At 34.8% G+C, this 15097-nt stretch overlaps 1 protein-coding gene across 1 annotated transcript in view; it reads left to right on the forward strand.

Annotated features, from left to right (window-relative positions):
• Positions 1-15097, forward strand: part of DMD (dystrophin) — a 2325391-nt gene that overhangs the window by 942518 nt on the left and 1367776 nt on the right. The window contains 1 exon segment of the mRNA XM_043994767.1: positions 14695-14889. Within this exon segment, the coding sequence (XP_043850702.1) occupies positions 14695-14889 (195 nt within the window).

Raw genomic sequence — 15097 nt, forward strand, 5'->3', positions numbered from 1 at the left:
AAATTCCTGTCATTAAATGACAGTTACATGCTTGCTATTTCTGCTTTTATTTGATAGAGCAAGTATAACTCCTATTTGGTTTTTTTAATCTGATGTGTAGTGTTTTTTTTCTAGCCTCTCATTTTCATTTCATATGTTTCTTTATCTTGAAATTCATCCCTTTTATGTAACAGATGGTTGGATTTTCTTTTCTTACCCATTTTGTCACTCTCATTTTGTTGAATGGTTTAAGCCATTCACATATAATATTCTACTTGTTAGTCTGGTATTTTCTTCCTTTGTTTTTGTGTTGATTTTAATCACCTTCCTCTTTTAAGTCAGTGCTACTTCTGTGCAACTAGATTTGTTTACTTTACTGTGCTATTAGTTGCTTTCCAAAACCTCTGCCCAGTCTCCCCACTTGACCTCTTCCAAGTTCCTTGAATTAATTTAAATTGTTGATTTCTGGGAACAGATAAGTGGCACAGTGGATAAAGCATTGGCCTTGGATTCAAGAGGACCTGAGTTCAAATCTGGCCTCAGACACTTGACACTTACTAGCTGAGTGACCCTGGGCAAGTCACTTAACCCTCATTGCTCCACCAAAATAAATAAATTAATAAATAAATTGTTGACTTCTCGTTCTTCTTTTGTTCTTTTAAAAATTTAGTTTTATATATTCTTATTCTCTCTTTTTCTTTACATTATAAGTAGATAATTCAAAATGTTCCCCTACTTATTTTGCTCCAACTTATTTTTTAAGTATTTTGATGTTGAACCTTTTTTTTCTTTTTTTAAAAAAATTATTTATTTTAGTTTTCAACATTGGTTTAGATAAGATTTCCAATTTCAAATTTTTCTCCCTCCCTCCCCTAGACAGCAGGTTATCTGATATAGGTTATATGTGTGTGTGTGTATGTGTGTGTGTGTGTAGAATAACATTAAACATATTTCTGCATTAGTTATGTTATAAGAGAAGAATCAGAGTAAAAAGGAAAAACCTCAAAAAAGAAAAACAACAGCACCAAAAACAAAAGAAATAGTATGATCCAATCAGCATCCATATTCCACAGTTCCTTTTTTTTCTGCATTTGGAGAGCCTTTTCCATCATGAGTCCTTTGGAACTTTCTTGTATCGTTGGATTGGTGAGAAGAATCTAGTCTATTACAGTTGATCAACACATAATGTTGATGATACTGTGTACAGTGTTCTCCTGGTTCTGCTCATCTCACTCATCATCAGTTCATGCAAGTCTTTCCAGGTTTCTCTGAACTCCTCCTGCTTATCGTTCTTACAACACAATAGAATTCCATTACATTCCTATACCACAACTTGTTCAGCCATTCCCCAATTGATGGGCATCCCCTCAATTTCCAATTCCTTGTCACCACAAAAAGAGCAGCTATAAATATTTTTGTACATGTGGGTCCTTTTCTCTTTTCCATGATCTCTTTGGGAAAAAGACCCAAAAGTGGTATTGCTGGGTCAAAGGGTATACACAGCTTTATTGGATGTTGAACCTTTTTTTTTCAAGAAATTTTTCTTTGCTTTAATATTCTCATTGTTTCTTTTCCTTTACAGTCTATTTGAATTTTATTTTTTATTCATAGCCTATATCCTTTATCATTTCTTCTTTATTCTTCATAGATCTTTATAAATCCATCTGAAGTATAAGATTTGAGCTTGCTTGTCTATCTAATTCCTATTCAGATCTTACCTTTTATGTAGATCTTCTCTTTATATAAATTATTTCTTTCCCTTTTTTGTTTCTGTTACACCTCACTCTGAGAAATATCAAATCATAAGGGAAGTGATCTTGAAAATAAATAGTATCATGTGTATATGTCCATATTAGTTATGATATCTTGAGGATCAGTCATGCCCTTTGCCCTTACCATTATCAGTATCTATTCCTAAACCCATCCTATTTTATCTCTGGTTCTATGTCTACCCTACCACTATGAATAATGACTCAAAATCTTTTCATTGGGATGGGATGCCATCCTGAAATATATATCCTTTTCTCAGAGAAGGTGGTCTCCTAATGTACAAATTCCTCTCAGCTTAACTGATTATGTTTCAAGTATCTTACTGTGTGTGTATTGATAATATATACATGTTATACACATATACACATACCCCTCTTCTTCCCATGGGAATGGTCTTCAAATGAACTTTTTTTTCCTTTTTTCTTCAGGGGTGAGACTATTCCATCTACTACATGGACCCCAGGCATACCCTTTCATCTCTTATGTCCTATTCTGTTGTTGTTGTTGAGACAAAAGGAACTATTACTTCATTATTCATCTATGAATTTGGTAGGTGTTTCAGTTGTTTCCAACTCTCTATGACCCCATTTGGGGTTTTCTTGGTGAAGATATTGGAGTGATTTTCCAATAGATTTTAGGGAAGAGGAAACAGAGACAAACAGGGATAAGGGACTTGCCAGAATTACAGCGCTAAATAAATATATGAGGTCATATTTGAACTCAGTTTCTTCTGACTCCAGGCCCATCCTTCTATCCACTGTACCATCTAGTTATCCAACAATAAAAACAAATGTAGCTTTAAATTTGGTAGGTATACTTCACCTATTCCCTTCTGTCTCTTGCCTCTATCTGTACTTCCATTTCTACTACTTTTATATTATTCCATTTGTACTGCCCATATTACATCTCACAAAAGATGTTGATTTCCTTACAAGAAATTAGGAGATTTAAGGTGAATGTGAATTCAACACATCTGCATTCTTTTCTCTTGATTCTTTCAGTTCCCCTTAAATGTTTAATACTTTAATACTTTTTGTTCTCTGTTCTTTTTTTCCTATCAAATTGAACAGTCTTTCTCTTTTAAAAAGAATTGCCTGTAAACATGAGAGAATATATTTCATTACCTAATTTTCTCTTAGTAATTGTACATATTTACCATTCTTCTGCTTTTGCTGTTTGGTGTATTTAGAAGTTGATAGTTAGGTGGTTCAGTGGATAGATTGAAGGGCCTAGAGTCAGGAAGACATCTTTTTGAGTTCAAATCTGGCCTCAGACACTAGCTGTGTGACCCTGGGCAAATGACTTAACTCTGTTTGCCTTAGGTCCTTATCTTAACTATGAGCTGGAAATGGAAATGGCAAACCTAGTTTCTTTGCCAAGAAAATCCCAAATGGGGTCACAAAGAGTTGGAAATGACTAAAATGACTCAACACAAACAGCAATATTTAGAAGTCAGATAATCTGCTTACCCATTTTTTTTTCTATAGGAATGTATCAAATATCAATTTCTTTTTGAATAGCTATTTTAAATTATTATTAGACTCAGAATTCCAGGATGACCTATTTAGGGTTGTAGCTTGAGGGTCTTTGCTTTTTGGAATAAACTCTTCCATTGTTTCCATTATCTCTCACAAATATAGAATAATCTTTTAAAAATGTTGTTTGCTATCGAAATAGTTCAATTTAACCACAATGCACCTTGAAATTTAAAGCAATGATCCATTGTTATAATTATTGTTTCCTGGCAGTGATCTTTGACTTCTTAAAATCAATATTTTGTTGTTTCAATTATAGAATTTTTTTTGGTAATTTTCCTCGTCTGTGTGTTTGTGTGTGTGTGTGTAATTTGCCAAATAATTATGGGAAATCTATAAGACATAAATTATTTCATTGGAGGTTCACATCAAGGCCAGTTGTTTTTGCTTGTATTAATTTCACATATTGTTGCCTTTTCCTTCTCTTGTTGCAAACATTGTTTGCTTTGTTATTTGTTTCCTCAATATTTTATTCTCTTTTTCTCAAATCTTCTCCTTTAGAGAAGTTTCTATCACATATATATTTTTTCTATCCTTCTGTTTCAGATTTTTAAAAATTATATGTGGCAATATGATTTCTTAAATAAATATGTTCCTAAATTCTTTTTTATGAATATTCTTTCTCTTACAAATCATTTGGGTGATTATTTTTTATTGTTCTGAAATCTCTAGAGAGTTCACCTAAATATAATAAGCTTTGGTCCCTTTTGGATTTTATTTATTCTTCTTCCTGTTTTTATAGTCTTTTCTTTGGGTTTGTATACTTGTGAGCTGGTCTTCGATGAAGGATTTTTCTCTTTATTTCTTGATGTTTCTTTTTCATCTTTTCTCTGATATAGTTATATGTCAAGATATTGTGGGATGAGTTCTAGACCACCACAATAAAGTGAATATCATAATAAAATGAGTCACATGATTTTTTTGTTTCCCAATGCATGTTAAAGTTATGTTTATATAGTATTATGTGTAAAAAGAATGTATATACCTTAGTTTAAAAATACTTTATTGCTAAAACAATACTAACCATCATCTTAGCCTTCAGCAAGTCATTATCTTATTGCTAGTGAAGCATCTTGCCTTGATGTTGATAGCTGCTGACTAATTATGGTAGTGGTTATTGAAGGTTGGGTGGCTGTGGCAATCTCTTCAAATAAGTCAACAATAAAATTTGTAGCATTAATTGACCCTTTCACTAGAGATCATTGTAAGATTATTAATTATCCTAATTTCAATATCATTGCATTTCAGGAAATAGGGAAGCTAGAGGAGAGGGAGAGTGGCAAGGACAGGTAGTTGGTGGGAAAGTCAGAATAGATACAACATTTATGGATCAAGTTTGTCATCTTATAGGGGCACAGTTCATGATGCCCCCAAACAATTATAATAGTAACATCAAAAATCAATGATCACAGATCACCATAACATCCATTACCTTTTGTCCCATGTCTCTGAGTATCTTGTTCTGTTTGAGTTTTTTGAGCCATCCTCTCCCTGTGAGTCACTGCCTTTTACTTTAGGAAGTTTCACAATCAGTCTCTGCCACCTCTTAAAGACTCAGTGGTGTGGAAATTCAAGCACAATCACTGCTCAGGTGAATCCTGACAACTGTGGCATGTATTACAAGGCTCCAAATGCTAAAAATTAAAGTTTTTCAGTGTTAATTCATGAGTTGTGGAGACAAAAAAATGCAAAATATAATTTCATCATCTTGCTGATCACATGACCCTTATTTTTTTTAAAGAATATTGTTGATGATTTTAAAATACTTTTTGAGGTTAAAGCAGTAAATTAAGAATGAGAAGGTCTGGCCTTTGAACCCAGTGCTTCTACATACTAAATTTTGTTATCATTTAGTCATTTCTGGCTTGCCATTTCTTTTTCCAGTTCATCTAAGGAAAAAGGAAACTGAGCCAAACAGTGTTAAGAGACTTGCTCAGAGTTACGCAGCTAGTCAGTGTCTGAGGTCAGATTTGACTCAGGAAGAAGAGTCTTCCTGACTCTAGGCTGGGCACTCTATCTACACCACCATCTAATTGCTCATTTATGTGACTGCTTATGTAATTGTAAAGTGTAAAATAATAATAATAATAATGTTTAATTAGTAGTTTTATATTGTATTAAATTAGTTGAATTGGCGTACTTCTGGGTCTGAACCCTGTGATTGTATATTTCATATCGAAGTCACTTCATATGTATTGTAGTCAAGAGAGAGGTAGGAAGACTTGGGTTCTAGTCCTTCCTCTGATACATACTGGTTTTGTAACCTTGGAGAAATCACTTTCCTATCATATGTTCTTAGCAGCTCTATAATTTGCCAATAAACTAACAAACTACATTAGAAAGGAGAGTCATTTTAACAAGGAGTTCTCTAAGCTAGTGAAATCACCAGTTCAGTGCTTACTTCTCTCACTAAAGTTAATAAGCTGTGTTTTTTAAACTTTCAAACATTGGAAGTTTTTAATCTAGTCAGATAAGATAGTAAAAAAAAGTAGGTATATCATTACATTCTCATCTCATAATTTATTTAATCCATATCATAAAGAACATTTCTATATTCTCAGTAACACTTTCACATATTCCCTTTATATCATATTCATATGAAATATATATATATATATATATACACACACACACACACACACACACACACATACACACACATTTCTGAGAAGTACATCATAACAATACTGAATTGAGGACATTTTTCTTCTTGAGATCCTTTGACCTCATTATTCACAAATGGCCCAGTAACCACAGTACATTTGAAATTTTTTCTCTTGAGCACAGAGATAAGTTCTATAAATCATCAAGATGAACATATATATTTTTTAAATCTTTGCCATATTTCATTATTTGTTTCACAATAGAATGTCCTTTATCATATGTAATATCATGGCCCCCATATTTCAAGTAATATAAAAGTTGAGATCAATAAAAATTTATTGAAAAACTAGAGCTTCTTGGCATCTATATTTGAATTAAAGCTAGACTGCATGTAGCAGAAATTAAGTGACTCTTCAGACTATTCTAATTCTAGTCTTTAATTTGGGTCACTTTAATCAACATATCTTTGTGTCACAGTGGTATATAGCTAATAACACTTTTGAAACAATCATTATTTGGTCATTCTTTTGGATTTGTTGGCTAAAAGTTAATTATCATTCTTGTTTTTTTTAATTGGGTTATATTTCTGAATTTTATTGCCACAAAATAGAGCAACTGTATGCTTTGGTTTATCTTATTTGAAATGAATAAGACAGTGATGGGGACTGGACTTATGACTTCATTGGTATAAAGAATTCCCAGGTGAGGAAAGTCCCAGATATTCAAAAGATTACACAACATTTGTACACCTAAGAGTATATAAAAATATAATTGTTTGAGTCAAATTTAATGAAATTCCAATAAAAAGGCTTAATTTCATTACAAGTGAATGCATTTTTACATATGAAGAGAACATGGACATAAAATTTCCTCTTATGGTGATCTTTATTAAGTGGTTTAAGTTTTTATTAAATTAAACTGAGATCAAGTTTCTTCTTCCTTGTTATTGTTATTTATCCTTCTTATTTGAAGAGGACCATGACATCAGGAGGTGATGTCATGACTTGTAGTTAATTGAATTTAAGTGAGGGAGGGCTGTGAAAAGTCACCAGCTTCACTTCTCCTCCAGAGACATCTGGGTCCAGTGGCAATATATTCATCAGGAGGACTGGAGAGTGCCCAGATGCAGTGAGAGATTTTGACCTTTTTAACCTAAAGCCTTTCCCAGGTCTCACTTTGCCTGAAGCAACATCCATTCAGTGATTAAGGCTAGGTAAGAATTGAGGCAAAGCATGGACTCCTTTACCTAGTCAAAGGAAGGAAGGAAGGAAGCAAGGAAGGAAGGAAAGAAGGAAGGAAGGAAGGACAAATTAAAACAAAGTAGAAAATTCACTTTCACTTATTAGTTTTTTGAATGAGCACTATTTAGTACAAAAAGCAGCAAAATATGTTTGATTACATTAAGAAATATCTACCTGAGAAACTAGAAAATATTATTTGGTCTTTTTTTAAATATACTTTCCATATCCTTTTAAGAGCAAAGTTAATTACTATTTTTGACTATTGCTTCTCAAATTAGATATTTTTAGTTGGCCAAATCAAGATTCTGACTAAATGGCCCACTGGAAGGGGAAATGCTAATTTTTTATTATTGTCTTTCTGTCTCATTCTGCAACTAAACAACTACCGGGAATGATACAATATTTAATATCCTTACACAAATGTTTATGTGTTATCCTCAAACCACTTTACATTCATATGGATCCACAGAGAATTGGGGTGACTAGTGGCCATCTTAAAAGAGTACATTTTCTGATTAAGAAGGAAGCCTAACTTTAAAGACCTATTTAGAGAGGATATTTCATCAGACCTCCAAGTAGCAGTTTATTGAACTTAATAACATCAGGGGATTGAGCTCCTGGAGCATGACTTCCCTTGCTATATCATTTACCTTTATAAATCCCTAAACTCAAATGGGTAAATAAAGCCAGAGTTGAAAAATTGATATTCAGTATCTATTTGGTCATCTTTGATAGCTCAGTTTTTCTATTTATTCTTTCTCCCTGCTTTGCTCTAACAAAGGATCTTAAAATAAAAGTGTTTTCTGAATGTGATAGACTTTGGTAGTTTTCAACAACGAATAATGGACTGACTGCTTATTAAATGTAAAGAAGATTATATCTATGACAAAGAATATATGTGCAAAATGGTAGCCACTCCTGTGATGGCTTTTATTATAAGATTTATTCACCAATATAAGTCTTATAGATGTCATCCTGAGTATAACTTAGATGCAACATAAATTCTTTTAATATGCATTAACAGTAAACTAGTCAATACACTTTGTACATTATAAAAGTTTAATGGTTTTAAATGGCTAAAATATTATTCTTGATACATGTCTCATGATTAGTTTTGTCTATCTAATTCTAAAGGTAAATAAATAATGGATATAATTCAGCATTTATTATTCTTTCAGAAACATTGAGGGAGTATTCCCCACTTACTTCACATTTATCCAGTTCTATAGGGAATTACGGAGGTCAATAACCATCTTAAAATAGCCAACTTTATAGTTGAGAAGTATTTCTAACATGAAAGACTGACTGTTTAGAGTGGATATCTCATCAGACACTCTTGGGAGCTATCTATTTTACTTAATGAGATCAGTAGGGATTGAGCTACTAAAGCTTATGATTCAAAGTTTTTAAAGGTTGCATTTGAAGTAAATGTCATCTTCCAATTCTCCAGAAAATATTTTTACAATCCAGTAGATGGAAATATTCTCTTTTATTTAAAAGAAAAATTGCAAACTATTAATCAGTGAGCTCCCTAATATGTACGGAGGCAGATGGGTAATATAGTAGATAAAAATCTGAATTTGAACCTAGGAGGGCCTGCATTCAGTTTCTGCCTAAAACACTTAAAAACTGCAAAATGTTAGACAAGTCATTTAGCCTCTCTTTGCTTCAGTTTTCTCAACTGTAAAATGAAGATAATCATAGCATCTACCTCATGTGATTAGTTTAAGGACCAAATGCAATTATATATGTAAGGTTCTTTGAAAACCTAAACAGTGCTGGCTCTTTGATATATTACTTATTTCCAACTTGCCCCCACCCCAACCCCCCAGAGTTACCAAGGGATTTCCTTTTCAGATTGCAACTTCTCTTTTAGTTGAGTGATATCACATCACCCATTTAAATAGTCCGTTCATTTTTTCATATTTTCTGGTATTTTCTAATCTGTAGAAATTCTCCCATTTCTGTTTGCCATCTTCTTGGATAAATGGATTCACACACGATTCAGTATTTGTAACAGACTTTTTATTTAACTAGTATTTAGTGAGAATGACTTAAACTGTCAAATATAAACTTGAGGCAACCCACCTCTTAACATGCTCTTAAATAAGAAATATTTAGAGGGGCACAATGAAGATAAAACATGCTTCTTCCCTCCTGACATGTAAATGATGAACTTAAGATTCAGAAAGAGATGTGCATTTTCAGAAATAGTCAATGTGGGAATTGGTTTTGTTGGACTGTATGAGGGCTTTATTTTTGCTAGGGCAGTGAAGAAATCGGAAGGGTCAGATTAATTTAAAATTATATATTTACAGGAGGCAATAGTTACAATTCTAGCCCAGTCCTCAGAGGAAAATGGGGCAGCTGAACTTTTGATCCTTTTTCTTGTTCATCCTGAGATAGGCATCTGTCTTCCTTGATGAGGGGGAGCAGACAGTATTCCAGAGATATTCATCAATGCTCCCTTCAAGCCACCTGCCTATACATTTAGACAAACCCATGTGGACAGATTATCTACATGGGCTACAGAAATCTTACACATATAATACATATCCACAGACATGAATATATATGTATAGATACACATAAATTAAAGCATTGAAATTTTAGAACTAATTATCCTCTTGGTTGATAATCATAATAAATTTGCTAGAAATTTATCAATGTATTTATAAAGAATTTTTATCTGAATTTGTGTTTTCACCAATATAGAGATAAAGAAATACCCTTGGCCAATGTAGATTAGGAATTGTTCTCTTAGTAAAAGCCTTTTTTTTTAATTCTTTAATTTTTTATTTTTTCCAGTAAATATAAAGGTATTATTCAACATTCATTTTTATAAGATTTAAAGTTCCAAATTTTTCTCCCTTCGTCCCTTTCCGCCCCCCTCCACAAGATAGCAACTAATTCGATATAGGTTAAATATGTACAATCCACAAGTACTCTTTCTTTCTTTCTTTCTTTTGGTCTGCATTCAATCAAAATCAGTTCTTTCTCTGGAGGTGGATAGTATGCTTCATCATTAGCCCTTTGGGATTGTCTTGGATCATTATATTGCTGAGAGTAGTTTTCATTCACAATTGCTCATAGAACAATGCTGCTGTCACTGTGCACAATGTCTTCCTGCTTCTGCTCACTTCACTATACATCAGTTCATGTGAATCTTTCCAGGTTTTTCTGAAATCATCCTGCTTGTCATTTATTATAGCACAATAATGTTCCATTACAATCATATACCACAGCTTCTTCAGTCATTCACCAATTGATGCACATTCCTTTGATTTCCAATTCTTAGCTACCACAAAGAGTTGCTATAAATATTATTTTTGTACAATTTCCCCCTTTTTTCTTTTTCACTATTACTCTTAACTTTTTCCCTCCATCATATTCTCTTCCCCATGATATTTGCTCTATTATCTATCTTCTTTTACCCTATCCTTCTCAAAAGGGATTTGCTTCTGACTGCCCCCTCCCCCAATCTGCCCTCCCTTCTTTTGCCCCTCCCTCCTTATCCCCTTCCCCTCCTATTTTCCTGCAGGGTTAGATAGATTACTCCACCCAATTGAGTGTGTATGTTATTGCCTCCTTCAGCCAATTGTGATGAGATTAAGGTCTTTGAACCTATTCTGATGAGTGTAAAGTTCATTTACTGCCCATCTTAAATAGATTACTCCAACCAATTGGGTGTGTGTGTTAATCCCTCCTTGAGCCAGCTCTGATGAGATTAAGGTCTTTGAACATATTCTGACTAGTATAAAGTTCATTTACTACCCTGCTCCTCCCCACCTCTCTCCCTATTCCATAAGCCCTTTCCTGTTTCTTTCATGTGGGATTTTACCCCATTCTACCTCTCCCCTTCCCCCTCCATCAGTGCATTCCTGTTAGGCCTCAATTCTACCCTAAAGATGTCACCGTGGAGCAGCTAGGTGATACAGCGGACAAAGGACCCACCCCAGACCCAGGAGGACCCAAGCCCAAATCTGGCCTCAGCCACAAGACACTCACCCACTTCATGACCCTAGGCATCTTTCCCAACTCCAACCACCCCACAAAAAAAGATAAACAAAAAAAATACTTTGTAGATATCATCCCTTCATAATCAATTCCCACTTGTGCCCTCTGTCTAAATCTAGTTCTATCATCTGCCCTAATACTGAGAAAGTTGCCATGTAGGAGTGTAAACAGTTTAACCTTTTAACATCCCTCTTAATTTCTTTTTCCTGTTTACTTTTTTATGTTTCTCTAGAGTCTTGTATTTGATTTTGTTTTGCGGAACAGTGAGTGTTAAGTGACTTGCCCATGGTCACAGAGCTAGTAACTGTCAAGTATCTGAGGCTAGATTGGAGCTCAGGTCCTCCTGAATCTAGGGCTAGTGCATAGCTGCCCCCAAGGGTCTTGTATTTGAAAGTCAAATTTTCCATTCAGTTCAGATCTTTTCATCAGAAATACCTGAAAGTCCCCTTTTTCATTGAAGTCCCATTTTTTTCCTCTGAAAAATTATACAAAGTTTTGTTGGATATGTAATTCTTGGTTGTAATTCCAATTCCTTTACCCTCTGGAATATCATATTCCATGCCCTCTGATCCTTTAATGTAGAAGCTGTTAGATCCTGTGCTATCCAACATGTGGCTCCACAGTACTTGAATTCTTTATTTTTAGAAGCTTGCAATATTTTCTCCTTGACATTGGAGCTCTGGAATTTGGCTATAATATTCCTGGGAGTTTTCCTTTTGGGATCTCTTTCAGGAGATGATTAGTGGATTCTTTCAATTTCTATTTTATGTTCTGCTTCTAGAAAGCAGGGCAATTTTCCCTGACAATTTCCTGGAAGATGATATCTAAGTTTGTTCCTTGATCATGGTTTTCAGGTGTTTGGTTGGAAAATGATCTCAGGATGTTCTTTTGTGGGTTTTGCTGCTCCATTAGTAAAAGTCTTGAAGAGCTGATGGAGTCAGAGACAGGTTAAGCTACTTTCTCATGGTTAGTGACATGGCAGAATGTTCCAGAAGTAGATCTTGAACCCAAGTCTTCATAACTATGAACCTAATTCTCTATTCACTACACCAGAGATGTCATGTTTGTATCCCACAGACTGCATGTGGTCTACAAAAGTTTGACACTGCTACTACCATGTTGCTTCCTTTTAAATCCACACTGGTACAAAACAAAGTGGAAAAATAATGGCTAATTTGGAATTTTAACAAAAACCTCTTAACCATTTACTATCTAATTGGACACTTTTCAGCAAACCAATTTAAATTGTGAGATAGTTCTGCTAGCTGGTATTACCTTGTCAAATGAACTGGGAAGAATCATTTATTTCAACTTGGAAAAATGTTATTGTAGAGTTAACATTGTGGTAATTGGAGAGAAAAATAATTGCTTAGTTAATACTATAGTCTAATGCCAAGTCAAGTTTATATTTTAGTTTATTTAAAAATATGTGTACTTAAAGAGATTTCCTTATTAATGCATGCCCTATAAGTGTGTGTACCCAAAACTGAACTGTAGGAATACAAGGCATACAGAGTGTTTTCACTTTACATAAATGGACTGTTCTGGGAAAAGTGATTTTTAATATAAGGAGAATTTGTCTGAAGATATGGGGAAGAGAGGGAAGGGAGAGAAGAAGGGTCAGAGCATGCTGTCCACACCTGGTGAGAGGGGGCTAGGCACAGAGTTTAAGCACAGGTCAGGGTCAGGAACAGAGAAGAAAGAACAGGAGGAAGAAACCTCAAAGGACTGATACCTGGGAGAGGGCCAGTGACAGAAATGAGATACTGCAACATGGATATTGGAAGACACATGGGTGGCTGGACAGATGCGGCAGGAGGTCTCAAGCCAAGCACCTGTCCGGCTGCAGAGGTGGTGATCTCTCCACACTTCTCTTCTGCTTTTACTTGGAGGAGGGAGTTTTTTAGTTTGGGGGGAGAGTAGGGTGGCAGGGGTGGAGGCCATGGAGCACAGAACTGAGGGGCAAGAGGGAAGGGGCAGCACAGTACTGTACAGTAAAGTTAACCTAGGTAGTTTGTTTTGGAATGTGGATTTCCTTTAGAATTCTTTATGTAAATTTGGATTTGCATAAGGAAAGAGAATTGTCTCTAGTCAATTAATTTGGGTTAGCTTTTACAAAGTGGTTATGCTATAAGTATGTAACTTTCAATTATGCATGACACACAAGAATCTTGCAAAACAAAAGAAAGGAAAAGAAAACAACAGTGTAGCATTTATAAAGCTAGTTTAACATCTTGTCAACTTGTGGAAGATTGGTTCTGTGAACACATAACTGAATGACTTCATTTTATTCACCTCACATTTGTGGAAAATGGTCTTTTTTGGAAGACTCCACAGTACTGTATGGTTGTGTTTATAGGTTTAACAGAATTTCTTCAATTCCATTGAAACTGTAGCTTTCAGTTGACCCAAACAACAAACCTTTCCAAAGCACCTCTTAGTGTTCAGAGATCTAGGTATAATAGTGGTTAAGAACACCTCGTCACATTGGTTCTGAGGACGGCTGGTCTTCAGTCTAAATTTATAACTAGGATGGATAACTCCAGGCAAGGGCTGATGCCCTAGTGTGTTAGCCTCACAGAAATATGGCTCCTATGTTTCTAAATTGGCCAGTCAAATGTTTTTGCTCTTTGTGAGAGCATGAAGGAACAATATGGAGGGTGGCATAGAACAGAGCAGAATTATAATCTGAGAGATCCCAGGACAGTTCTATTTAGAGCTTTAGGCTACCAACACTCTTAGAAACCCAGAGCAGGAAAAGGATATTCACAAAAAGAGAAGTGTAGTTTACTATAGTTAACCTTAAAAATAGTTAAGGGGACTTTCAAAATATAAATTCCACTCAGGAGAATCAAAATGACAAGCCCTTATCTAATCTGTTGAATTAATAAGTAACAAGAATTAGTAGTAAGACAGTGGATGAGAAAATAAATGAGCACGTATTAAATGGCTATAATATGCTGGGCATTGTCCTAAACACTTTCCAAATAATTTATTCAATCTTCATAACAATCATGGGAGGTAGTTGTTATTATCACCCCCATTTTGCTTCTGGGTAAACTGAGGCAGGCAAGTTAAATGATTTGTGCAGGGCCATATGACTAATATGTGACTGGGGCTATATTTGAACTCTGATCCTCCTGACTCCAGGCCTAGCATTTTATCCCCTATACTTAGATGCCTCATAGTATGGGGGATTAGGTGGAGAAGTGGATGATGGTTAAAGGACACCACTAGGACAGAAGAGTATGCACTGCAGTCCACCTTCCATTCCCAGGGATGACCTCTGTTATATCTCTTGCCTGTACTATGCTGCTTTCCAGTATTTCATAGAGTGTGTTTACCATATGTATCCTAGGTTACTAATTCCAAAGCAGAGTTTGGAAATGTCTTCTTTGATTTAATTGAAACTTCTCCTTTATTTGCCATTATCCATTTGTAATTGGTTTTCACCTGTTTTTAGAGAAATGGAACTTGTATCAAAACACTAGGTATTTTTTCAAATTATTAGGAAGCTAAAAGAACGTTCTATTGTATATCTATACCAGCAAACTGTTCATGAAGAAACAACAATGGTGATGACTGAAGGTTTGCCTTTGGAAACCTCTTATGTGCCTTCTACTTATCTTGCTGAGATTCTTCGGGTCACACAAACCATATCCGAAGTGGAATTTCTTCTTAATACCCCTGACCTCTGTGCTAAAGACTTTGAGGACCTTTTCAAGCAAGAGGAATGTCTGAAGGTAAGATATTTGTGAATTTGTTGTTTCTGCCTTGTGACACTGTGATTCATTGAAAAAGGCCACTTGGTTTGGAGTCATGGAATTAGGGTTCAAGTTTAAATTTTGCCTACACACTCACACAAACATGCACACAATCTTAGAAAAGTAACTTCACTTGTCACAATTTCCTCATCTTAAAAATGAAGGTGTTGGGCAAGATGAGATTTAA

Source organism: Dromiciops gliroides, chromosome 3, assembly GCF_019393635.1.
Source record: "Dromiciops gliroides isolate mDroGli1 chromosome 3, mDroGli1.pri, whole genome shotgun sequence".
Taxonomy (NCBI): domain Eukaryota; kingdom Metazoa; phylum Chordata; class Mammalia; order Microbiotheria; family Microbiotheriidae; genus Dromiciops; species Dromiciops gliroides.